Genomic DNA, 25,333 nt, shown 5'->3' with positions numbered 1-25,333 from the left:
TCGTTAACGCGGGTTATGTATTTTTTCTGCAATGTTGCCACCTTCATATCCCGCATGAATCACCAAAGAAAGTATTAAATGAAGTTAAGACAAAAGTATGAAAATTAAAAAGAAAACAACTAAATCAAAATACGAAGTGAATACAATGTATTAATGATATAAAATTGGAAAAACAAAAAGTTATTGTATTGAAAAAAGAAATAAATAAACGATGTATTATTAGAATTATTGCACAGACATTCCTCCATATCATTATACATACATGTAACTTTCGTTTTAGAACAAAGAGTAAGTAGATGAGTAATAGCAAGTATACTTCCTTCGTGCTGTTTATAACTTGACTTCCATATATGATTGTAAGTATACATTATATTTGTATAATTTATTTGTTTATTAAAGGCCTTTTTAAATCCTAATCAGACCAAATCTTTAACTTGAAATATATTGAATATGTTGATTAAGCATTTCCTGTGTGATTACTAACTTGTGTTTAGGGTATTCTCAAAAGAGAATAGGTATTAATGAGACCTTAATGTTTAAATTTCAAGACATCTACCATGTTTGAACAACATATCATTATGTTGTCAAACCGAAAGCTGGCATGAGTTTATGATTGCGTTGACGGAACATCTTGATGCATGCGCGAAACAATATGACTGTGACATTTCAAATTGTTTACTCATCAGGTATGGTGTTCCTTAGTTTCCTCACTAGGGAGACATGTGAATGAACCGAGTGGCTTGTTTGTTTATTTTATTGTAAAAAGATCAAGTACAAATTATACTTTTAGCACCAGGTGACGGTAGGTACTTCGAGTATACATACTAGCATACTCAGATCCATACCTTTTTCTTGAGGGGATTCTGAGGTATAATTTTGTTTACTTGGGGCTGGTGGGATTTACTTTGTTTATTTCAATTTTCAAAGAAGTATGACGCCTTTTCCCATTATTTTGCCTACACCCGTGTTTTAGCGGGTAGTACCTGTTACTAAAAATAGATACAGGTACAATGCACCTGTCGTAAAATGATTTTCGAAACCCAGGTACTGATTTTATAACAGCGTCTGTAACCATTGGTTTGTCATAAATTCAGGAAACCTGCATTGAGAAATGAATGTATACATGTAGAACTCTGTGTATAAAAATAGTTGATATTCTGAACCGTGATAACTTTCAGCAAAATTCAGTGAATGTAAAGTAAAAAGAGAACATGTATATAGTTATAGTGTTAGCAAAAAGGTCTGTTTATACTGGGTGTGCTTTTACTCAGGATTAAACAAGAGTTTTTGAGAAAAATAAATAACCAGATTAGATACATGTAATTTAAACTCTCTATTCTTATCATGCTTTTTTCCTATACATCTTTGACAAAACCCGAAGATTTTAATAATTTCGTTTAAGAAAATTAAGCCTTATTTAATCGGGTAATTGTGAAATTTTGGTTTATTTTGGAAATACACGTACTTTCACTAAATACTGTATAATATTAAAAAAGCCTGAAGTTTGCAAAAGCGTTATATTTTGGGCGAAATCGTGCATTACTCGTAAGTGCGCTATTCCGCTTTTCACGACCCCCAACTCCCTCTAGAAAATAATAGTTATCAATGTTTCATGCACCTATTTATGTGCATTACTGGGAGGAAATAATTGTGGCCAGGATTGATAAGAAACTCAAAAATGATGATCAATAGGACAAATACATAAAAGTGTTGCTTTTCTAACAAAAAAACCCCGTCTCTCCCCGATGTCTTTTTAGAAAAATAAGATTTTGAGGGTTTTCTTAAAGCTGCTTGGTCCGATTTTTTTGTAATTACAGTATCAAATTTTTTTCCATACAAATCATTTATCTTAGAAAGTTTTGGACTTTCTCCTATTTACACCAGCAGAATCAGTCTCCTTTCAAAGTTAGAAATATTCAAAGCAAATAAAAATAATTTCTCTTTGGGCAAACGAAAAAACAAACCAAAATGCATCACGGGAATGTTTAGAAAAGGAAACCGCTTGGTTTCGTCCCCCGAATGATTGGGGTTATTCAACCCATATGCTATGCATCGATTGTAAGGAAAGCAGACTTTGGAAATATTAGCGAACAAAACGTACACATGTTTATTTGTCATTTGTCTGATCATTTCGACCTTTATTTAAAGCGATGTCAAAGTCGTAATACAACCATCGGTCTCGTCGTCAGGGGTGAAATTTAACATGAGGCGAAATAACGCGGTACCTTTTAATGTCGTTTGTTTTGTTAGCAAATTTTGTACGTATTTTTCTTCATTGAAATTTGGCATAATTGATGGGTAAAACTACTGCAATGTCTATTATTATACATATACTAAGCATAGCCATCGTTTAAAAGCGTGCATAAAATTTGATATAAAATCGGACCATGCAGCTTTAACATTTCCCACAAATAAGTGTGGGCGAAAAACACTCTTTGAATTATGATGAAACAACTTTGCATCATATTTCTTTAGTTTTTAAAAGATGAATTGAACGAGATAGCAGGTCTTCCGTTTTAAAACAGTTACTGCATTATCAAACACAGACTCTAAATACAGTTGTACGAATTATACAATATGAATATTCTGGGGGAAACGCCTTAACAAGCAGTAGATTCTTCTAATAGTGAGAAGATTTGAGAAAATGGATTATGTATAGTGGCTGTTGTGAGGAATTTTACTCATCGACTGGATGTTGTCTTTGATAAAAAATAAAAGGACGTCATTTGGAGTTATGTTTTTATAAACAACGCTCAATTTGTCAAAGAGGTATAAATATTTGTGAAATTTGTTGAACATTTATGAATTTAAATTATACATTTATGAAAATGCATTTGATTTTTTGTCAATTTAATCAATAGTTATTGAAATAGTAAATGGTATCAGATATTCTGGGACACCCTCTGTACATGGATTGTGTTTGCGTCCCATTTTATCATTCAGTGTTATGTCATTTAAACAATAAAATGTTTTGTTTGAGGATTCAAGCGGTATATGAAGGTGGCGACTTTGCAGGAAAAATACATGTAATTTTTATCCGCCATGATCGCTACCTTCCTAACCCGTATGAACCATCAAATAGAGCATTTTATTGTTTATATAAACAGCTTTTTTAACTAATTAATATCATAAAAAGTAAGTAAAATTCACTAAATAACTGTTAATATACATAAGTAGTTAGCTGAAAGAAACAGCCAAATCGTCGTCCTGTGAGACTTTTGAGTTTGACATCATCATGATTATTTTGTGCAGTCCCTGATTTTTCTTCGTTCCCTGTAGGTTTCGACCAATCGATAAACAGGTCGTGTCGATTTCAGTCCTGTCAGTTGCTTGTCAGTTTCAGCCGCTTTAGATTTTGACCAATTGATAGACAGGGCTTGTAGATTTCAGTCATCGCAACAAAGATTTTCGACTGGTTTTGATTTTCCTTCTGTTTGTTCACAAAACCGATTGGCAGTCATTTTAAATATTTTAATTTGGCTGTCTTTGGCTAAAAAATTTGGGATCCAGCCTAGAATGCACCAATCAAATTAACGCTTTACAGAAGAAATTACACATATGTTTCATATTTCAATCTATTAGGCAATACGCAATGACTTTGTAAAGTGCCTGGATTCCATGATAATTCTTTGTAATTTCAATAGATGTATATGTTTTGCGGTTGAGGATCAGTGACCATCTATAGGATGATAACAAAATTGGACTTCATCAATTAAGAAGAAATGCTCAGAAAAATTGAACATAGTAAAAAGAATTCTGAACCAAAAAAAAAATCAGTACTAAGTGTACTGAGCATTCAAGATACCATCTTGATATTATGAATATGGAATTGGACACAATAAACATATATTTTTCAGCTTTTTGTGACAAATTGTCAGCAATTTGTTTTTAAAGGTTTTGTTCTCCTTTTACAAGCTTGTACTGAGACACGACAACCTATCAACTATGGCTCCTTAACGGTTTCTTCTATATGAAGTTTAACGGGATGTGTCCGGAATGGGTTTTCAAATGCTTTTCGGCGCTTTTTTAATGCTTATATTCAAGGTACGTATATTCTTTTTTTTTAAGATTAAATTTTACAATAAAACGAGTAATATAAGAATAACGCTAACGAAAAAATGTAATAAAGAATATATATTTGCATATCAATTGTTCTTTCCCACTGTAAGTCTATTCGGAGGAACTGCAATTATTTCTCTATAATCGCAATTGCTCTGTCTGTATACTATGATGTCATAAAGGTGTGACGTCATATACTTTTCCATGATGTTATAGATTTAAACCACTATATATGGTGGCATATTTCTGCCCCTTGTGTGCAAGTTATTTTTCAATCAAATATGTCGACATGCAAGAAAAATATGTTGACATGCAAGATAATTATGTCAACATGCAGCATAATTATGTTGACATGCAAGAAAATTGCAATCAGATAAGAATTATACAAAATCTCAAAAAATCTCAAATATCGCCCACCTGTGACATCCAAGATACTAGATGCTACCTTTTTATGTCGACATGCAACTTATTTATGTTAACATGCAAGATAAATATGCTGACGTGCAACTTATTTATGTCGACATGCAACTTATTTATGTCGACATGCAACTTATTTATGTCAACATGCAACTTACTTATGTTGACATGCGAGATAAATATGTTGACATGCAACTTATATAAGTTGTATGTTAACATAACGAAGTTGCATGTCGACATAAATATGTTGCATGTCAACATATCTATCTTGCATGTTAACATAACTAAGTTGCATGTCGACATAAATAAGTTGCATGTCGATATTAAGAAGTTGCATGTTGACATTAAGAAGTTGCATGTTGACATAAAGAAGTTGCATGTTGACATCAATAGGTAGCGTATCTAGCATCTTGGATGTCACATGTTGGCGATATTTAAGATTTTTTATAACTTTAATTTGATTGCAGTTTTCTTGCATGTCAACATAGTCATGTTGCATGTTGACATAACTATCTTGTATGTCAACATATTTATCTTGCATGTCGACATAATTAATAGAAAAATAACTTGCACACAAGGGGCAGAGATATGCCACCATAACTATACGATACATCATGTGTTTTTCTCCAACTCCATAAAATTGATGTAATATTAATTAAAACATGTCTTACAATAATATTTTAAAGGAATTACCGTTATAACATATCATTGTTCCTGTCAACAAATCTACGTGAATTAAAAAGATACATTACAGTCTGAATGTTTATTTTTGATGCAATCGCTAAATGTCAAGCTCTAGGCTAATACAGGGATGTAAAATGCAAATATAAGTGATAAACAACGATTATTTAGTGAACATGGCGTTATGAATAGCAACTGCTCTGCTGGCATAATTTCCATGATGCGCTAGCGCGCGTTATTCAATTTGTATGCACACACCGTTGCAGTTATGAGACTATATCTTTCAAAAAATAAGGATTCAATACTTAAATATTTACATTCCAAATATTTTTTGCATGTAAAGTGTGTGAAAAGATACTGCAGTTATAAGACTGTAACACACACAGGGTACTCAAAGGTTAGAATGACTAGTTTCATTATGACGTCACAAACGTTGAACGCTGTAAAATGCAACGTCACAAGCGAGAATCAAAGTTCATGTTTGTGGCTGTTACAGTGGCTCTTCCATTAATTTGAACTTACCCTTAGGGTAAAACAGAAATTTTGACCTATAAATCACATCTGCAGACAATACAAGAAGTTAAAAAAAATGTAAATATAAGCATTAAATCATTATTTTTGAAAGATATAATCTCATAACTGCAGCGGTGTGTGCATACAAATTTTCATAACGCGCTAGCGCGCGATACTTAATTTGTATGTACACACCTCTGCAGTTATGAGACTATATCTTTCAAAAAATAATGATTCAATGCTTAATTAAAATGTACATTTATCAATTGACCATTTTAAGAAATTAATAATAACGACTCGCGAGCAAAGTCATGGCATCAGTTATGGGTATGTGGCATGCCTATTAAAATTTGCTTCATGATTTCAGACTTAAAATTTGTCTTTGAATTTTATGTACAGAATAGTTTATCTGTGAATTTTGAATGATTCACCAAAATTTAATGTTAGAAATCATGTTACACGCGTGATACAGAGAAAAGAAGTGATGTTGTTATATAAATAAAGCTCGAGTCATATATTTGTTTGTAAATACAATCTTAAGTAAAGAAATTGACGAAAAAACTTGTGAAAACAAGATAAACAGATTTAATGCGTTCATAAATAATCTTATCAACAGCAAAAAAGCAACATTATATTGAAACTTATACCAATACAGCTCATACATGTATGTAAACAATTACAGGACTCGAGCTTTGTTTACAAAACAAAGAATTGTTACCTCTGTAATTCGCCTGTATCTCAATATTTGATTTTCAAATTTTGACAAAGCATTGAAAACATCCATATTGATCATCCTAGACATTAAAAATCAATAAATTTTTAAAAAGTTGAGCTCAAATCCTGTGTAAGTCCGTTTAAAAAGATTATGATCTGACGTATAATAATATATATTCAAAGAAAGGCACAGTTTAGCTAACCGAGCAAATTGGACTGTCAAGGAGAACGCTACATCGCGACGTTTAAGTTGTATCGGACATCTCGATATTTCAGTATGGATGACAGTAAATCATTACGTCATCGTTTAAAATTTTTTGATTTTGTACAATTTTTGAAATTATGATTTATTTCTTAAAAAGGTAAAAGATGTTAAAGCGCAAGCAAGGAGGAAACGTACTATAAAGTTTTATATAGTTATTTACCCCCCCCCCACCACCCCAAAAAAAGAAAAGTATACGTCACCAGTATTGGGGCAACTTCCCTGAAAATTTACCGCCTGATTTAAGCTTATACATGTAACCAAAATGCACTATCGATTTGACAGAAAAGAATATAATCGAGTTAATTTGAACAAAAGCAAACTACATTAAAAAGCATGTTGAAAATGGTCGGTTTTATGTATCCTACATGTTTTTGTAAATCAGTAAATACGAATATAAAATTTCAGGAACTTCATTGTTTTGAATGTCATGGTAATCCTGACGCTTACATCGATAGAGGAGACAGGTATTGCCAGAAAGTCTACAACTGTCAGCCAGGTAGGTGAAAAAAGCTTAGATTCATATAAACATGTACAAGTTTGAGAAATTACTGCTTCTAAATGAAACATATTGATAATTTCTCCTTCTTGTGTATTTACTGCAGCATATATTGTAACTTATGCTTGGAAAACAGTTTATTTTGGATAAATTTTTGCGACTCTTCTTTCCTAGGTCATGAAATAATTGACTGCTCCGTTAATTGTGAGTCCGATAGGTGCAGTAAGTGTCCGCACGGTCAGGTTCAGCCTTTCCTGATTCAGTCCACTACACCCGAGGTAGACAGGAAATGCTTCCCCCACAAAGGCGATTGCGATCAAGACTGTAAGTATACACTCAGAATCGCCCTATTATTTTTAAAATGAAATTAAGACAGCTACATAAAACTTTTCCTCAATATTACTTCCTACCACGTATACGGACTTTGTATTTTCGTGTATACGTGGTGATATGAACGTTCAATTGAGTTCATATGATTTTTTTGGCCACATTTTGCATAATTATACACAGATATCTCGCGCACTTAATAGCCACACACAATCCTTCTACACAAATTGCACTTTGAAAGATTTAATTAACTGTAAATTTTCATTTCTGTTTCAAAGTATACGGACTTTGTATTTTCGTGTATACGTGGTGATATGAACGTTCAATTGAGTTCATATGATTTTTTTGGCCACATTTTGCATAATTATACACAGATATCTCGCGCACTTAATAGCCACACACAATCCTTCTACACAAATTGCACTTTGAAAGATTTAATTAACTGTAAATTTTCATTTCTGTTTCAAAGTTTCGAATGCCTATCTACGGTTTTCCCTACGATCAACTTGGAATGTCAAATGTCGAAGTATAAGAATTACAAAGCTCACAATGCTTTGTTATGTTAACAAGGCTCGTGTCTTGCTTTTGTTTAGTTGATTCAATATGCTGATCAAGTTCTGTTTCAAACAGTCTTTTTCTATCGCTAGCTTTGTTATGGGCTCACGAAACGTTTCTGGTGGTTGTCACATTCGGTTAACATTTGAACTTGATATTTTCTATTAAGCGCTCAACATATTATCAAAAACTTGCCCCGAAATGTTTTGCATAACAAAGATTGTGATCCCTGTGTCACCATTTAAACACAACAACTGACACAAACCATTGGAAATTTCACAATGAAGTATTGTTTACAACAACATTTTATATTAACCAACATTTGAAGCAAGTCAGATAGTAAACGTATTGACAAAAGGTTAATTGCAATTTTATCCTAGATATAAACACTGTACTATGAAAAATACTTTGAAAAATATTCCAATATTACTTTAAAAGATCAATTCTATGTAAGAATCAAAATTCGATGGCCACGCATAGTCACGGATTTTTTTCATAGTTTACAATTTGATAGACCTTGATGAGTAAAAAAGCCTAACACCATTTATTTGTTCCTATGTGGTCTCGTTGTCATGGTAACAAAGGGTAAAGATGTGAAAATGGCGTTTAAATGCTTATTTGAGAACATATTGTGAGTATTTGGCAACAATTTAGGGTATCCAGGGTAGAATATATTAAGAAAAAAATTGTCATTTTTCAAGAGAAAGAAAAACATTTATGGAGAACATTTATGGAGAAATGCATATTTTAAAAGTGTTTCCATGGTTACTAAACAAAAATTTCAAAATATGATTTTTGAATTTGGAATGCGAATCTTGAATTTTTTGTTCATACTATTCTGATTTCGCAATAAATTAAAAAAAAATGAAAATTGAGAACCATTGTTATGGTTACATGCTAAAAAATAAGGTACATTATGATATTTTGAGGCATTTTTGGATAGATTTAATTCACATATAAAGTATAGATATATATTTACATCTACCAAGTATTATTCCCTTTATTTCTTTACCAAGTATTATTTCTGTATTTCTTATGGAGACTTATGGTTAATTCATAGCTCTATAGACAGGACCTGATAGAAATTACCAGACTGTAATATACACGCCCCATTAATTGATTGGTCGAAGTCTACAGCGGCAAAAATTGACAAGAAACTGACGGGACTGAAATTGACACTCCCTGTTTATCAACTGGTCGAAACCTACAGCGACCTAAGATATGATGATGTCAGACTCAAATCTCTCAGGAGACGATTTGGTTGTTTCTTTTAGCTAACGTACTTATGTACATCAACAGTAATTTAGCGAATTTTACCAACTTTCATAATCAATTTTAATTATTAATTAGTTAGATGTATAAAATATAAACAATTAAATGCTTTCGTTGTTATTTCATGCGGGTTATGAAGGTAGCGACCATTGCAGAAAAAAAATTCTGCAATGTCGCTACCTTCATATCCCGAATGAATTGAACCACCGAAGAAAGCATTTATTGTTTAAATGTTGGACTTACCAATAACGATAAAACAAAATAAAATTATGAGGAAATATATTACATGTGAATTTATGAAACAAATGATTATCATTTTTGCCAGTGTTGATGCTATTTAGGACTAATGTCAATTACAAAATTATGTATGTATACCCATTTCAACAAATTTTGTTTCTATATAGCGGTCCCTGTTCGCAATGGTAGTTCAGTTCCCGGGTGTTCAAAGTCGAAGACTTGCCAGTGTAATCTGTACGACTGTTACGGAGGAAACACATGTACATGTAAAAGGTTCCGCGGGGGATGTCCTGTGAATGAATATTTTGTATATGAAGGAGGCAAGGGTGGTAAGAAACTTTCTCAGTATGGATTTAAAAAAAAATGTTGAATTGGGAACCGTATATATCTTTCTGTGATTATTTCAAAATCTTGAAAAATAAAACAAAAAACATGCTGAAATATTATAGGTACTAAAATCGCATAAAAAGATTTTCGCACATTATTTAGAATTTCTTCACAGTTTCGCAAAGTCTGCAACATATTAAAAAAAACCACCTGTATGAATACGGCATTTCCTTCTCGTCCATTAATTCATTCATCATTGTATACACGTACACAGGTTGCAAGAAATGTCCACCCGGCACAAAGAAAGAGATTGTAGGTTGCGGGCCTTGTAAAACGATTCCCGTGACCCCAGACACCAACATTTCTACAACCACCGCAACCACAGAAAAATTAACCACCGCAGCCACAGAAAAATCATCCACAACTTCCGGTTTGTTCATCAATCATAACTACTTGGCCATTTCCGCTCGTAAAGCGGAATCTATTGGTTTGTTCATCTGCTTTTGGTGTACATTTTTAAAAACGTTGCAATTTTGAAATAGAAACAGCAGCTCTCCGTTTTCTTATGGGGGAAACATTTTAACAATTTATGGAAATCAAAAAAATCCACATACATCTACTAACGAAATATATCAATTGCTGTTGCAGGCTTTTCGACATTGACCTCAGAAATGACAACCTTGTCTATCACAACTACATCTACAGAAGAGAAGGAGAATAATTTTTGGCTCATTATGTAAGTGTATTTACTTCTCTCTTTTTTTTGAGAATGATTTTATTAAGAGTTTCGTAAATTCATGTTCGACTGGTTCATTAGTTCCTTTAGCTAACGAGATACTGATGCCTGTAATTTCAGAATTGGATCTGTTTCCGGATTTCTCATCCTTGTTCTTGTAGGAGTAATTGTCGTCTGTTTACGAAGGAGTCGTTCACATGGTGGTACGCTTTAAGATAATTCCTTTAAAAAAATTACTACCGTGTACTCAAGAGAATGAAAAACTGATTTATTATAAAAAAAAAAATTATGTTTAATCAGGCATTCTGAATGAAGCGGAAAAAAGGGAGGAAAATGCAGATGGAGCAGAAAATGAAATTGAAACAGTTTCAAGGTATTTTATATTAAATCAGTTTAGGAGCGCATAACTCAATAGGCATGTGCATACTAGAAGTAACATCTCGCCGCTTTCCTATTCCAGACCTCTTATTGTGCCTGAAGTCAGTCTGCTGTCAGAGGCCTGTTCTACTCCGAGGTCTCCTGTCGTCTCTGAGACGGGACAGCCCGGGGTGTATCATCCCACCGACCCGCGGGCATTGTGGTACATCAGGGCTCTCCAGGGGCGATCACTAGAGGATGAATCTCACACCGATTCCTCTATGAATACTTCAGGTACTAATAATCAGTTTAATTAGTTAGACACGAAAAAGGAGACATACCAAAAAGTGAAGGAAATGAGCAATTTTCATAATTTGATGTACATGTCATGTTGTAAATTTTGAATTTACTGGTCTTAAATTCGCCCGCTAACATCGAGGGCGAAAGAGGCAAAAATAAATCGGGGGCAAATATTTTCTGTTTTCAGTAGTTCTGCAGCTTTGTTGATTTTGAAATAACACTTAAGTTCGATCATTTTCGAATGCTTTTTGTCATAAAATTACATGAGAATCATTAGAATGTATGCCCACTTACATTTTCCCCAAAAATTTTATCGAAAGCTTTAATTTATTATTTTAGAAGTCGAGGACAGGGAACGTTTGAATTCTTCTTGCATAGAAACACCAGCGGTGGATTCAAAGGGAAATTCGGAAGGTAATTAAAACCATTTTAACAAGAGCTTGGACTTTGGGTAGTTGAGTCAAACGACAATGTGACGTAGGCCTGTCTATTTCATTGTAGGCCACTCAGCCAATGGCTCTTTGAAATCAACAGGATTTGTCTGGCTTTAGCGCGAAGACTACGCAATCGGTGTATATTTCGCTTGAAACCAGCGTCATTTTAACTTGTTTTGATGCAAGAAATAGATCGTTACTTCCTACTGAAAGTCCAAGGACTTGTTAAAATGATTCTATATCAAGTCCTATTATAGAAGGTGACTATTATGACAATTATTTGCTGTACATGTAATCATGCAGTTCATTGAATTTACAGGTGTCAACTATATTATTAATAAGTTGAACAACGAAGATACCCAACCTAAACAGCCAGTTCAATGTGAAGAAGATACTCTGGGGTCCCATACAGTCCAAAAATACCTTTACAGTGACGTCACACACCAAAAGGAGGTTCTGTGTGAGCAAGGGTTTCACAGTCTGACCAACGAAAAATCGCTTTGTCCCGTCAGATGTGTGTCGGACAAAACTGACCCCAAATATTGCACGAATTCATAAAATTTAAAACACTTGTTGTTATTTGATATTTGATGCAGTTTTCCTCTAGTGTGCAAAATGTTCTTGGGGTGCATGCAACATGCACTAACATTCCAAAATTAGAATCGCCATTGTACAATTTGTGAAGGCCGAGTATGCAACGTGTAACGTTAGCGGTATTCGTATTTATGTCTAGTCAGCTCAGTTGTGATTTACAAGTACGTGTGTACTTACACCTGATCTCGCTTACTAGTATCCCAGACTGTGAGCAGTTCTCGAGAGCGAGAGTCTGGGATAATCGAGACTAATTCTTGTGTAAGGAAGTAAAAGGAAAAAGCTGTTTATGACTTGCATAACTTTAATGGAGATTAAACTGTATAATTTTATGTTTTCATATAATGGTATATGCTTTCGATAATTTACTTGTGGAATTGGCATTATGTTATTAAATATATTTTGTTTTGATGCGATATCTCACTCTCTTGTCTTTACGCACGCGTAGAGTGTCTACTTCGGCCTAATATAACACTATAATCTGCCCCAAGATATTTATGCAGGACATTTTAAAAAAAATATTCCATTTTCATAAATATATTGGCCAGGGATTAAAAATTTCCCGTAGAGCTACAAATCTGCAAATCTGCAGCTACATAATTATATAGCTGCAGAACTGAAGCTTTACGGAAATTTGGGTTGACGGACCGCAGAAATTCTACTACTGACTCGTCACTTTGCTTGCCTCAAACGTTTACCTAAATATCCTAACCGAAATTATAGACAATTCATGTTGAGATCAAGAGTCATTATAATTACCCGTAACACATTGTTTCACTTTACGGGGCTGAGTGGTGAGGGGTTTTAAAATATATTCAGAGGCAAGTTGAGTAATGATATTTAAAAAGTACAGAATGTCTCAGAAATTTGTTGGTATTAAAATTTTCACAGAATATATTTTAAAGCTAAGTTGGATGCAAAAAATTCCAGCTATTGAACAATTGGTTGCCCTTATTGTCTAGATAACTCCTTCTACATTCCATATCACTTAACTTGTAAATATATATATATATATATATATATATATATATATATATATATATATATATATATATATATATATATATATATATATATATATATATATATATATATATATATATATATATATATATATATATATATATATATATATATGTGGAATCCGGATAGGGCCATAAATTTCACTATCGCATCATCGAATTATTAAATTGAGTCGATAGTGCGATGACGCAATAATGCGATGATGATGTAGCGATGATGATGAAGCGACAGTGCGATGACGATGATGCATGGCCCGACGATGCGATGACGATGATGCAATGGTACGACGAAGCGATGGTGCGATTGTGAAGTCGAGATGCTCTGCCGTGTCATTGTTATTCCTCTTTCGCGCTGTCGTCATCACTTCATTGCACCATCGCACTATCGACCGTTTTGTGCATGCGCAATTGGAAAGGGAAATTGCTCCAGGCAGTGAATAAATGAACGGATTAAATATTAGAAATCTACCTTACTCGGTTGATGAACTTGACTCTCTTATAATAATCAGGTAATTATAAATTAGCCATGCCCTTCTTATCAGACATATAAATATTCAGAAAAGCTAATGATAGTTTAATATATAAAGATATAACAAAACAACAAAAGAAAATCGCATGATCAAGGCATGGATTTTAAATAGGGAGAGCGATAATTCACGTCTTCGTATATTTGGTTGCATATCTCCTTTTTTGAAAGTGCACAGAGAGAGAGAGAGAGAGAGAGAGAGAGAGAGAGAGAGAGAGAGAGAGAGAGAGAGAGAGAGAATAAGAAAACACATTTGATTTTATTATTATTTTTTCAACTGAAAGTACATATATCAAGTTAATTGTGCCAATATCTCTAAAAATTATTAATTAGTAAAGACAATAATGTAAGTATCTATGCTTATGTATATATATCATTTCCCACAAAAATAATGCTTACAGAAGTTTATAATACAGAAACATTTTTGTGTCATTTTAAACAAAAAAATTAAAGATTTATTTTGCCGCCGCCACCTCCCTCCAATATTTTTCTCCCAAAAGACATTCATTTTCTTAAATATGGTATATCGAAAGATCCCCCCCCCCTTTTGGGATCATGTAAAAAGATATAGGGAAATTTAATCGACAAAATTAACATTTGAATAGAAATGGAAGGTAATACGGAACCCCACCTCACCACAGGATTAGGATTTTAACGATGTGTTTTTATTTTTCATTAATCGTTTGGGTTTTTTTTCCTTGTAGAAGTTTCGAATAACTCTTCTCCTTTGAAAAAAAAACCGATGCTACGTGCCTGCAATACTCATAGAATCATTTAAAATATATTGTAATCGTCTTTCCTGACCTATATATTAAAAAATGATAGCCTCTTAACTACAAACCGGACTATAAGAGACATAAAGACTTTAAAGTAAACTTTAATCCACTTGCAGGTAGCCCTGTCCTTTTTATCTAGTACAACAGAAACAGATTAAGCATAAAACGAACTTGTTCAAAATAATCTTTCTTTATTTAAATAAAATAGATAGAAATCGAAAGACCCTAACATAAACCGTTTAGTATTGGAGGAAAAAGGTAAAAATTAAATCAATATTGATATCAAAATGGTTTTGTCGTTGGCGATTTTTTTCTGTACTTTATTTATTTATTTATTTTTTTTTTACATTAATTCAATATCAATCAAACTGACACCCGACCACACAACAAAACACCCTGGATTACTGTCATTTTCAATGTAAGTGTATTTAAATACGGGCTTTCATCAAACTAAAGCTGATTGGCGGTTTTCAATAAAAAGATATATGTTTCATTTGCAAGCTAAGCAGTCTGATAAACTAACGTTGTTCTAGCAGGGACGTATATATACTTAGTTACGTACATACGTTCTTAATATTAGTAAAAAAAAATATGGACTGGTTTAGAAGACGAAATTTCCAGCTTTACTCCAGTTTAGAAAAGAACGCGTCGATAGAATTGACAGAGCAGAGTGCTGAAAAAACTGTAGTTGGGGAAACTGAGTGTGACTCTATCCAAGAAACCCGGGATTTCGCCCCTGGAAACGCAACGTCATACGGAAGCTTGAAGAAGGAGGCAGAATTCAAGGAATCGAAACTAACAACATGGCAGGCATCCTGGAATATCACGAACATGATACAGGTACTCGGTATCTTACTTCTTACGCATAAAAAACATTTTGGAAAATCGTACATTTCCCTTTATAATTAAATATGATATCTAAATGTGGTTTTAAAATTGCAATTGAGCATTGAAAAGTGAGAATATCAGAACATGTTCAAAATCTGATACTTTTTCCCGACATTGCTTTCATTTATTCCTTTGGATATCTCTGAGATGAAAAAAAAGGTAGATTTTGATAGAGACTCAAGAAAAAGTTGTTTAATTAAAACTATATATGCCGTTGGGGCATTTACTGACCGGGTCGACAGAGCTCGTTGAATGGTTACATGTATATTCACTCGGAGAGCTTTGCGAATATACATGTATAGCCTACATCACTTCAACTCGTTAGAGAAAGCAAATATAGGTCACACAATGGAGATATCCTCTGTATGATTTGCAAAATGTCATTAATGTATTATACATTTTAATTGACACATTCGTGTATTTATTTTAATATCATATTTACATTCTTGTGTTTGCATTGGAATTCTGTGACGTAAGTCGTTCATGTTCAAGAACACACATCGAACCTGATCACGGCGTATGAGCACAAGTATTTACGTCATCACGCCGTTTTGACTAAGTATTTTATTGTTACAAGATTTAATGAAACGTTCAAACATGCATAGCCAAACTGGGAAAATTTTCATAACATATTTAGATGCGTGTGTTAATAAAAAGAATACTTATTTTTGACTCTGTCTAAGCGAATTAAAGACTGGACGAAACCGTTTGCATATCGTAGAAGGGCGAAAAAAGTAGAAAATTTAGTTCTGTTTACAGTATAATATTTACATTCTACTGTGTTTTTCCATTAAATTCCGTGATGTTTAAATGCCTCTAAATGCAACAAGTAGTCAAAGGTCAAATTGACGAGTTTTATTATGACGTCACAAACGTTGAACGCTGTAAACTGCAACGTCACAAGCGAAAATCAAAGTTCACGCTTATGGCTGTTACTGTGGCTCTTCCATTAATATTAACTTACCCTTAGGATAAGATAGGAATTTTAAGGTATGAATCACATTTGCAGACAAGGCAAGAAGTTAAAAAAAATGTAAATATAAGCATTAAATCATGATTTTTTGAAGTATACACTCTCATAACTGCAGCGGTGTGTGCATACAAATTGAGTAACGCGCGTTAGCCCAGAATGCATGTAGGGAAGCCGAATATATATTTCAAACTGTAAACAATACAAAAATGTATAATGTACATATAAAATAAAAAAATCACTGCATCCTGTTCAAAAAGAAAAAAACACTTTTGATCCTTTCATTGACGATATTAAGTAGAAGTTAAGTTAATTAAATAGAAAAATATCTGGGAATCTGTGTCCCATACAATATCAAAACCGCAAAACTTTTATATGAAAATGAAAATTTGATGCGTCTTTGTTAGAAGACGGGTTAGAACTGATTTCTCTTGCTAATCGAACACATATCATACACTCGTCACCACTGGACTCACAACTATTAATTTTTTTTTTTACCCAAATCATCAAGACAATGATTTTCTGCTAATCTCCGTACCACAGGATGCCATAAATTCATTGGAGGCCAATACAAGGTTTCAGCGGAAAAGTACAAACCCGCTAGCGTCCATTTCCAGGTACAGCATCCCACTTCTTAGTCCATACGATCTATTCAGACATTCAGACCCAGTAATTCAGGTGTTTGGATCTTTAATCGTCCAGGTGGATGATTTCTATCTCAAGATCTTCCTCAGGAATTCCTGGAAGGCAACGACCTGCACGTTCCATAGCCCTTATAAGTCTCCTCCGTGGCTTTCTGGGACTTGTCGAGATGGCATTGCTCACGCTTGAATCAGAGGACTCTGGAGAGCGAGATTGAGAGGAAGAACAAGGCTCATTGTTGGAGCCTCGTGTGCCATCTTCCAGAGCAACTGGTTTCTTCAAAACTTTTATCTTTCTCTCAATGTGAAGTTTTCTTCTGATGTAATCTCGAAACCTTCAGTATTGGTAGAGAAAGCCAGTCTTTCGTCTAGTATCCATGTCTATAAAAGTCTGACACTTCTCCCTGTCTTGCACAAAATCTTGTTTTCCTTCGTCTGTTTGGGGCGAAACCTTCTCTCCATGAGTACAACAGGCGAAGAGCCTTATGAAGCGGGACATATTATTATCCATTTTGTTGTTGGTTTCCATATTCCACAATGTTGAAACTATGAATCTTTTATGACGTCACAATTTGTCAAATTGCAACGTCACAAAGGCGCATTACTTTGTCACCAAGAAGCTTTGCTGTGGTCTACGCTACGTTACTTTTATAGCCTATAGTTTGGAATTCTTAAAAAATTATAATTATACAAGAAGTCTAAAAAAAATTTGCAGTATTTAATAAAGACTTCGCTCTCTTTCGAACAAAGAATGAAACTTTGACCCTACAAAATGATATGATACATGAAAGAGAGAAAGAAGGTACATTATTCGTAACTGAAAATATATTAGATGAATAACAATTACAAATTAATTACAAAATAACAGCAAATGCGAACAAGAAAATACAAACTATCATAATAATTATATTTACGCATTGTTTTTTGTAGAATAAAGAATTAAATACAGGTATATACTAAACATGTAGTGCAAGGTTTCAGGTGTATGGACAATTATTAACAAAACGTGAAATAATTGTATAATTCATTCCACAATGCATTTACAAATCATTTAATGTTTAATTTCTGGTCCAATGGAAAATAAAGCTTTACTCTTTCCCAAGATATCTTCGATTCACATTTTGCTTAATTACTCAATATTTACAATTACCTAAAGGTAACGATGTACAATTTAAAGTGTGAAAATTTTTCAAGATTTCGTACCCTCAAACTTATCAGGTTTTAATATACGGCTAAAAATATGTTGTCTTAATTAATGGATTTTGCATTGCAACAGACCCGGATTACCGGTTTGTTACGTTGAACAATTGTGCGAGATATTCCGAGTGACTTCCGAATGGAAAAAATATGTCAACATCTCCCACTATAAATCTCCGAACGAAATCTTTTTTCGTTTCTGTAAATTTTACCAGGAGAAAAAAATGATATAGCAAACTACGTAGAAGCTTTTAAGGTGGCTCTACACACCACTTTTTGATGACGCAGTACGCAAAAAAGTAAATCTGGAAGCATGCAATTCCGGTACTGGCTGATTTAAACTGAGGCGAATTGTATGGGGGCCGCTCTTTTGAAAAATTTGTTAAATGAATAGATTTAATTTGATAATTGGAAAATTCATTACTTACCAACAATGTGGTATGTGACACCTTCACGTTGTGTGGTATTATTTATCGAAATAAACAATAAAATCAAGTATAATATTTTAAATAGTTTCTTTCCCATCATCGATATGTTACACCGTAGCGAAGTAGGTTAGGGGTTCAGTACAAACCTGTAGGTCATGAGTTCGATTCCCGTTGAGAACAATAAATTTTTTAACTTTCCAAAAATTTCTAAAACGCATTTTTTTGGTTGAATGCTGTGAAAGAAAATTATTAACCGGTAAGAATATTTCAATTATAATATACTTTAATGCACATTAATATCGACACCTTAAGGGGATGGGAGGGTTGCTTTGAAATTCTCTCAGGTTGGGATACATAAATCATATTAGCCTAGTCAATTTTCCCCTTTATTTGTTTGACTAAGTTTTACATTAAAGCGATTATATTCACTTGTACAGGCCTATAATGAAATATATATGTATTTATCATTCCAACATTATATTTAGGAAATTTTATTCAACTCGGAAATGAAAAGTCCCCAAGGTGTTTGGGCCTTGGGACTTAGGAACGATAACCCTTAATGAGGAACTTTCATACCAAATAAAATTTAAAATATTTTTTGTGTTTATTTGCAATGATTTTCATTAAAAATTTTATGTCACATTTATTAAAATAGATTTTCTCATAACATCAAGCAACTTTTTCAGATGATTTGTCAGCAGAGTAAGAAAATCTGAAAAATTATGTTTTTGGGAAATACAAAAAAAAATTGCAATAATAACATTTTTGAATGAATTTTTTTAAGTGTCCGAAGGAAATATCCATCATATGACAAAAAAAAATTCTCTCAATTTGTTAACAGCTATCTTTTTAAAAAATGTTTTACAAAAACACGAAAAAACATTAAAAAATTCTTTTAAAATACCTATAGTATCCCTATCATCATTTTAATATTTGATAATCTTCTATTGAAAATTGGAATAACCTGTGGGTGTATAGAGCCACCTTAATAGGCGGTAACTCCAAAAAAAAAGTTTCAACGTAATGTTTTGACTGACCTTTGTCAAATCAGATCGTAGTAGGGCGGAGTTAAGACATTGTCGCTCGTGACTTGAATGAGAGAGAGAAGAGAGAGAGAAAGTTAATGGAACATGCATGTACGAATACATATCTCTATTCTTGGACAATGAAAGTTTTGGTTTGTTACGTCATCCCTATTTGTAGACACAGCAAGCATGCTGTCAGGAATATTTTGAAATGCGAATATATCGAATTCACGTATTATTCCAACGTGTCTTCCAGCAAAATACGACCTATGTTTAATTTGGGAAAGATTCGGCATACTTTAATTAGAATACTACCGGTAACACTTGTAATGAAAACAGTTTCTTAAATATTCGTACAATGCATATTCGATATGTTTTACGGGGAACGCTGTTCCCCGGTGAAAGAATTTCAAAAATTTTAAGGAACCAATTCCATAAATTTTGTACAAAATCATAAACGAATTAAGCCTAGAATGAATTTTTATTATCTATTGTAGGGGACGAACATTTTGAATGCGCCCTTCGTGCTGTTAGTCGGAGGAATACCCGGTATTCTCCTCACGGTCCTCGTGGGGTACATCAGCATTCACACGTGCTTCTTACTCATCAACTGTCAGTATGATGAGGATGAGGAGGGTGGGAAGGCGAAGAAGAGGCCGACACTGCACGATATTGCCGTCCACAACCTTGGAAAGAAGGCCGGGGTGGTCTTTATAGACCTTCTTCAACTGTTGCTGATGTTTGGGAACTGCGTTTACCAGCTCCTGACGTGTGGTCACATGATAAATGCGCTGTTTCCGGAAAACCCTTTGGGTTTCAATGGAATTATTTTCGTCTTCTCCATACCCCTGTTTCCCTTTGCATTCGTGAAGTCCATTATTTTAGTGAGCCATTTTAGCTGCGTGAGTGTAATTGTAACTTCTCTCGCGCACTTTGGAATAGTTGTTTACATGTTCTCGAAACTGAACCAATGGCTGCCCAATGAATTCCCTATCACTACTGATATCTACCCATTCTCGGTGTCTTTAGGAATGATTGTGTTCGGATTTGATACTCAACTTTACGTTAACGCTTTAGATAATAAAATGAAAGAAGGATCCAACATAAAGAAAATGATCGTATGGACACACTTGATAGCTGTGTTCGTAAAGATATTTTTCGGCATTGTCGGTGTTTTCACGTTTGGACATCTAACTCGAGAAACCATCACTAATAGCATCGACATAGAGCCTTTGAAATACTTTTTCAATGTGTTTTACCCTTTGAAATTCTTCCTGGTTTTCCAGTTTCCCTATTTTGCAATAATCGATCTCATCCAAGAAAAACTATTCCAAGGCGTGAATCAGCCTTGTTTTCCATCTTGCGTGGATCAGAAGAATGCGTTGAAGTGGTGGGCCCTGCTTCTGCGCATGTCACTGATCTGTCTGTCTGTAGCGGTGTGTGTTGTGTTTCCGGATGTCGCCGTAATGTCAGGCTACACCGGATGTACGGTCGGAGCCTTCGTCATGTTTCTAATGCCTGTATATTTTCATCTGAATATGTTCTGGAGGAAGATGAAGTGGTACCGGCTACTACACGATTTTTTGGTGCTACTTGTCGGGGTGTTTGTCGTTTTCTTTGGTGTATTTAGTTTTGTGCAAAGGGAAATAATCACGGGCACTTAAAAAATAAAGAAATCATTATTTGATTTAACAACTATCATGACGTTCACTTATTCAACTTTGAAAGTTTGTCTATAAATTGGCATTAGACAGTAAGCAAATGTGATGATATTGATGTTGACGGTTCTAAAATACAAAAATTGTGCAAACTTTTTCCATAGTATTATACAAAAAAGTTGGGATTAGAAAAGGTGAATTGAATTGTTTTAAAGATTATTTTTGTTTTTCATTTTAAACTGAGTACTGCTATTCAACCTATATCTGCTTTATATGGAATGGATTAAACAAAGAAGAATATATGATGTCGATTGTCAGATACTCTCTCTATATGACCCAGCGTCTGTCACGAAATGGGATTTTGTGAAAAAGACACCCTCTCCAAATTTTAACGAGGTTATGGAAGACTCGTGGTGGATTTATGGATGTAATCGAAAGAAATTATTTTAAATGAATTTTCGAAAAGTATACATGATACTCATTATGTACTGTCCAAGGTCAGCAAAAGCCTTTTTTAAGTGTGTTGGATTAGCTAAAACGGTTTGAAAACGTATTTCCTGTATATAGAAATAAATTCATAAGGTTTCAGCTTTGAGAGCAGCATGTATTTTGTTCTTTTAATTAGTCTGTGAAATCTTCAAATATAAGTAAAAAGTCTGCGAAATCGTTCATCCACGAGTATTTTCTGCCCTCCGTAGTCTTTGACTCGTCTTGCAAATGGAACCGATTCACGTATAAATACAGAAGGTACGATAGGGACAAAACCATGATGATGTAGACGTGACCGCCATTTTTAATCCAGTTCCAAATCTTCTTCAACATGCTTCGATTTTATGTTTTATAGAGATTCTGCAATACAAGAAAGAATGGTGTTATAATACTAAGAAAGTGAAATTTGTAAAAATCACGAATTATTCAATTATTATATATAAACATACTCTCATACTCTCTCTCTCTCTCTCTCTCTCTCTCTCTCTCTCTCTCTCTCTCTCTCTCTCTCTCTCTCTCTCCAGGCACGTAGAATCGTTTTGAAAGTGGGGGAACTCATTTAAAAAATCATTATAAGCAAAAAAGATACCGGTAACTTCTCGAAATAATGAAAACCCTAATAGGGGGGGGGGGTGTATACTTTTAACTCCATTTTCACTGTTCATTTCCTTAATTTCAGTTCGATTTTTTATAGGGTCCCAAAAAGTAGCGAGGGGGGCAACACCATGATCATTCACTTTTTTATATGTAATTTTCAAAGAAAAAATGTCTGCTCCGACTAAAAGAGGGGCGTAAAGGAGGGGCGGGGGGCTTGCGCCCCCCCCCCCCCCCCGGATGCTACGTGCCTGCTCTCTCAGTAAAATGAATCTGATTAAATATGTTAAAAAGGAAATAAAATAAAGTTAAATAATCTTACTCTTTGATGTTGACCACCCGTTTGTTGATGTTGATTCCATTTTTGAAACCTGAAAATTCAAATTCAAACGTATATATTTTTTTAAAATTTGAAATAAACATTCAGTACGAATTTCAATGTGAACCATTTCCCCTTCATAAATTCATACAAATTTGCAGAAAAAGGTACATGCCGACTATAGACTAGTGATAGAGACAAATGAAATTTACAGTTGTCATCCTGACATTTAATTACTGGTTTGCCTTGAGGTGTCTTACATTTGTTCAAATCTGTCCAGTGTTTTCACAGTTCTGACAGTACATACGGAATTTGAACTTTGATAAAATTATAATTATATATATAAACAAGTCAAATCATGCTCTGGCTATTGAGTATAAAGCAATGTGATAAACATGATACAAACAAGCTCGCTTTGATATACTCTAGACAACAACCCCCTTCCGGGTTTCTTTACCGTGTTTGTACTTTCGTTTTAGTAGTTCCGTACGTCTCAATCAACCATTTAAAGCAATAGTGAATGGAATTATATGTTTTGTACTTAGTGCTTGTTTAAATAAACGTTACAATGGGTAACTAATTAAGTCGCACGACCAACTCACCTGTTAAAAACTCTTGTTGTTGTCCAAATGAAGGTTGTGATTAAATCGATCACAGATTTTTATGATGTCACACAGGTAGATTGTAAAAACACCAGCGGTCATTGATGCGCAAAAACATGGAAACGCATTTTATCCATGAATTTTATGTGTGCAATGGGCATAGATGGAATTAAAGAGTGCATTTTTTTCATTTTGCAAGTTAATGAAGCATGGCGAATTTTTAGTTGATAAATAAATAATTATCAAACAATTAACGTTAGTAGATATCCCATAAAACTATGCCAATCTTGACTGCTAAAAAGGCAATATTTTCATTAGCAAATATATTTTCTATATGAACCTAAAGAAAAGCAAAAATTACCGCACGCGTTTACCGTTTGACGGTTGTATTATTGTTAACATAAAAACACGGAATTAATTTTAATAATTCTGAACGATTGCTTTTTCAAACGTAAATATTATAGTAATAAATAGCGATGTTAACAAGTTCAACTGGACATGAACTTGGTTGGTACGTGATCAATAGTTCTGAGAAACTCTTCGGGCTTTACAGGTTTTGATCACGTGACCAACCAAGTTCATATTTCGGTGAACCTTTTAACCTGGCGTTTTAAATATTTCTAAAGTATACCAAGATTATCGTGGTCATACTGAAGGGATCTATATCGTATTCATAATTAGTCCCCTACCGGTTTTCACCGGAGGGGACTATAGCTTTCCTCTGCGTCTGTCCGTCCGTCTGTCTGTCCCACTTCAGTTTTCCACACTTTTTTTCTTTATGCGTTTGAGGAATTTATGAAATTCGCTGAACAGCTTCAAAATGTCAAACTACAGATCAAGTTTACACTTTTGTAGCGTCTGGTTGACATATTTCGAGAAAATTAATTTTTTATATTCCAATTTTTTTATGTTCGGGTTCGATACTCTCAGAATGCTTGTTTTATAAGCATTATTCTTTAGAGTCAGAGGTCAACAAGGATAATACACTCTTTCCTGGTATTTGAAATAATAATGCTTTCTTTGGTGATTCACGAGGATATATTTACATCTACCAAGCATAATTTCCTCTATTTTTTACGGAAACCTATAGTTATTTCATAGCTCTATAGAAACAGCCAGACTGAAATCTACACGCTCTATTTATCGATTGGTCGAAATCTACAGCGGCTGAAAGTGACAGGACTGAAATTGACACGCCCTGTTTATCGATTGGTCTGAACCTACAGCGACCTTAGTAAAATCCCGGACTGCACGAAATAATCATGACGATGCCAAACTCAAAGTCTCACAGGAGACGATTTGGCTGTTTCTTTTAGCTAACGCACCTTTGTACATTAACAGTAATTTAGTGAAGTTTACTAACTTTTCATAATCAGTTTATTAATTAGTTAAAGAAAGATGTTAATATAAACCGTAAAATGCTTTCTTTGATGATTCATGTGGGTTATGAAGGTAGCAATCATTGCAGGAAAAATTTACATAACCCGCTAACGCAGGTTATGTATTTTTCCTGCAATGTCGCTACCTTCATATCCCGAATAAATCACTAAAGAAAGCATTTGTTTAAATGAAGGTAGCGAAATTTGATGGATAAATACATTACCCTCAACTAGTTTGAATTGGATCATGTATATTTCAGCCTTGTCAGTTTATACAGAAACTGAGCTTTGAATCACGGTCAGTTTCCGAAGAAACAGAGGAGAAATACTCGGTAGATGTAAATATGAATAAGGTTGTATATTAGAATTATATACAAACGATTCGATACAAAATCATTATTTCTTACCTTGTTTCCATTGAATTTTCTATCCTCTAAGCAGGAAAACGTCAACGTTATCATAACGATTGACGTAATAGATGACGTCATAATATGAATTGCAGTTAGCAAACGTTGAATTATTGAAGCCTGGAAGACCA

General features: G+C 33.9%; 2 protein-coding genes and 1 long non-coding RNA gene across 6 annotated transcripts; 2 read left to right on the top strand and 1 right to left on the bottom strand.

Moving 5' to 3' along the window:
* The first annotated feature begins 246 nt into the window (after positions 1–246).
* On the top strand, positions 247–12,693 carry LOC128190472 (uncharacterized). Of its 4 annotated transcripts, XM_052862543.1 has the most exons (13): positions 306–356; positions 2,628–2,769; positions 3,916–4,044; positions 7,055–7,145; positions 7,320–7,469; positions 9,704–9,865; positions 10,138–10,350; positions 10,512–10,599; positions 10,720–10,802; positions 10,900–10,972; positions 11,060–11,250; positions 11,596–11,670; positions 12,010–12,693. In XM_052862543.1, the coding sequence occupies exons 3-13, from the start codon at positions 3,997–3,999 to the stop codon at positions 12,246–12,248; spliced, it is 1,413 nt and encodes a 470-aa protein (XP_052718503.1). In that variant the 5' UTR covers positions 306–356; positions 2,628–2,769; positions 3,916–3,996; the 3' UTR covers positions 12,249–12,693. The 4 variants fall into 4 exon arrangements, with proteins under 4 accessions (XP_052718505.1, XP_052718504.1, XP_052718502.1 ...); XM_052862545.1 differs by lacking the exon at positions 2,628–2,769 and having other exon boundaries at positions 247–356; positions 10,138–10,293; XM_052862544.1 differs by lacking the exon at positions 2,628–2,769 and having other exon boundaries at positions 247–356; positions 11,599–11,670.
* Positions 12,694–15,194: 2,501 nt separating this feature from the next.
* LOC128189345 (vesicular inhibitory amino acid transporter-like) lies at positions 15,195–21,862 on the top strand. The gene is made up of 2 exons (XM_052860918.1): positions 15,195–15,445; positions 20,252–21,862. Exons 1-2 carry the CDS (start codon positions 15,197–15,199, stop codon positions 21,416–21,418), a joined length of 1,416 nt encoding a protein of 471 aa, XP_052716878.1. The 5' UTR covers positions 15,195–15,196; the 3' UTR covers positions 21,419–21,862.
* A 133-nt stretch (positions 21,863–21,995) lies between these two features.
* On the bottom strand, positions 21,996–23,531 carry LOC128189346 (uncharacterized). The gene is made up of 3 exons (XR_008244226.1): positions 23,417–23,531; positions 22,818–22,866; positions 21,996–22,261 (listed from the first exon to the last, which is right to left on the bottom strand). It is a non-coding gene; the product is annotated as an uncharacterized LOC128189346 (long non-coding RNA).
* Positions 23,532–25,333: the final 1,802 nt, after the last annotated feature.

This window comes from Crassostrea angulata, chromosome 6, assembly GCF_025612915.1.
Source record: "Crassostrea angulata isolate pt1a10 chromosome 6, ASM2561291v2, whole genome shotgun sequence".
Classification (NCBI taxonomy): Eukaryota; Metazoa; Mollusca; class Bivalvia; order Ostreida; family Ostreidae; genus Magallana; species Magallana angulata.
This window is presented reverse-complemented; position numbering and strand designations above follow the sequence as displayed.

Bases quoted from the DNA above. Each gene is read 5' to 3' on its own strand.
- LOC128190472 (XM_052862542.1), top strand. From the start codon at position 3,997: ATGGGTTTTCAAATGCTTTTCGGCGCTTTTTTAATGCTTATATTCAAG. The intron at 10,351-10,511 runs GTTTGTTCATCT...TTGCTGTTGCAG, and splicing joins TCGTAAAGCGGAATCTATTG to GCTTTTCGACATTGACCTCA. The intron at 11,251-11,595 runs GTACTAATAATC...TTATTATTTTAG, and splicing joins TTCCTCTATGAATACTTCAG to AAGTCGAGGACAGGGAACGT.
- LOC128189345 (XM_052860918.1), top strand. From the start codon at position 15,197: ATGGACTGGTTTAGAAGACGAAATTTCCAGCTTTACTCCAGTTTAGAA. The intron at 15,446-20,251 runs GTACTCGGTATC...TATCTATTGTAG, and splicing joins ATATCACGAACATGATACAG to GGGACGAACATTTTGAATGC.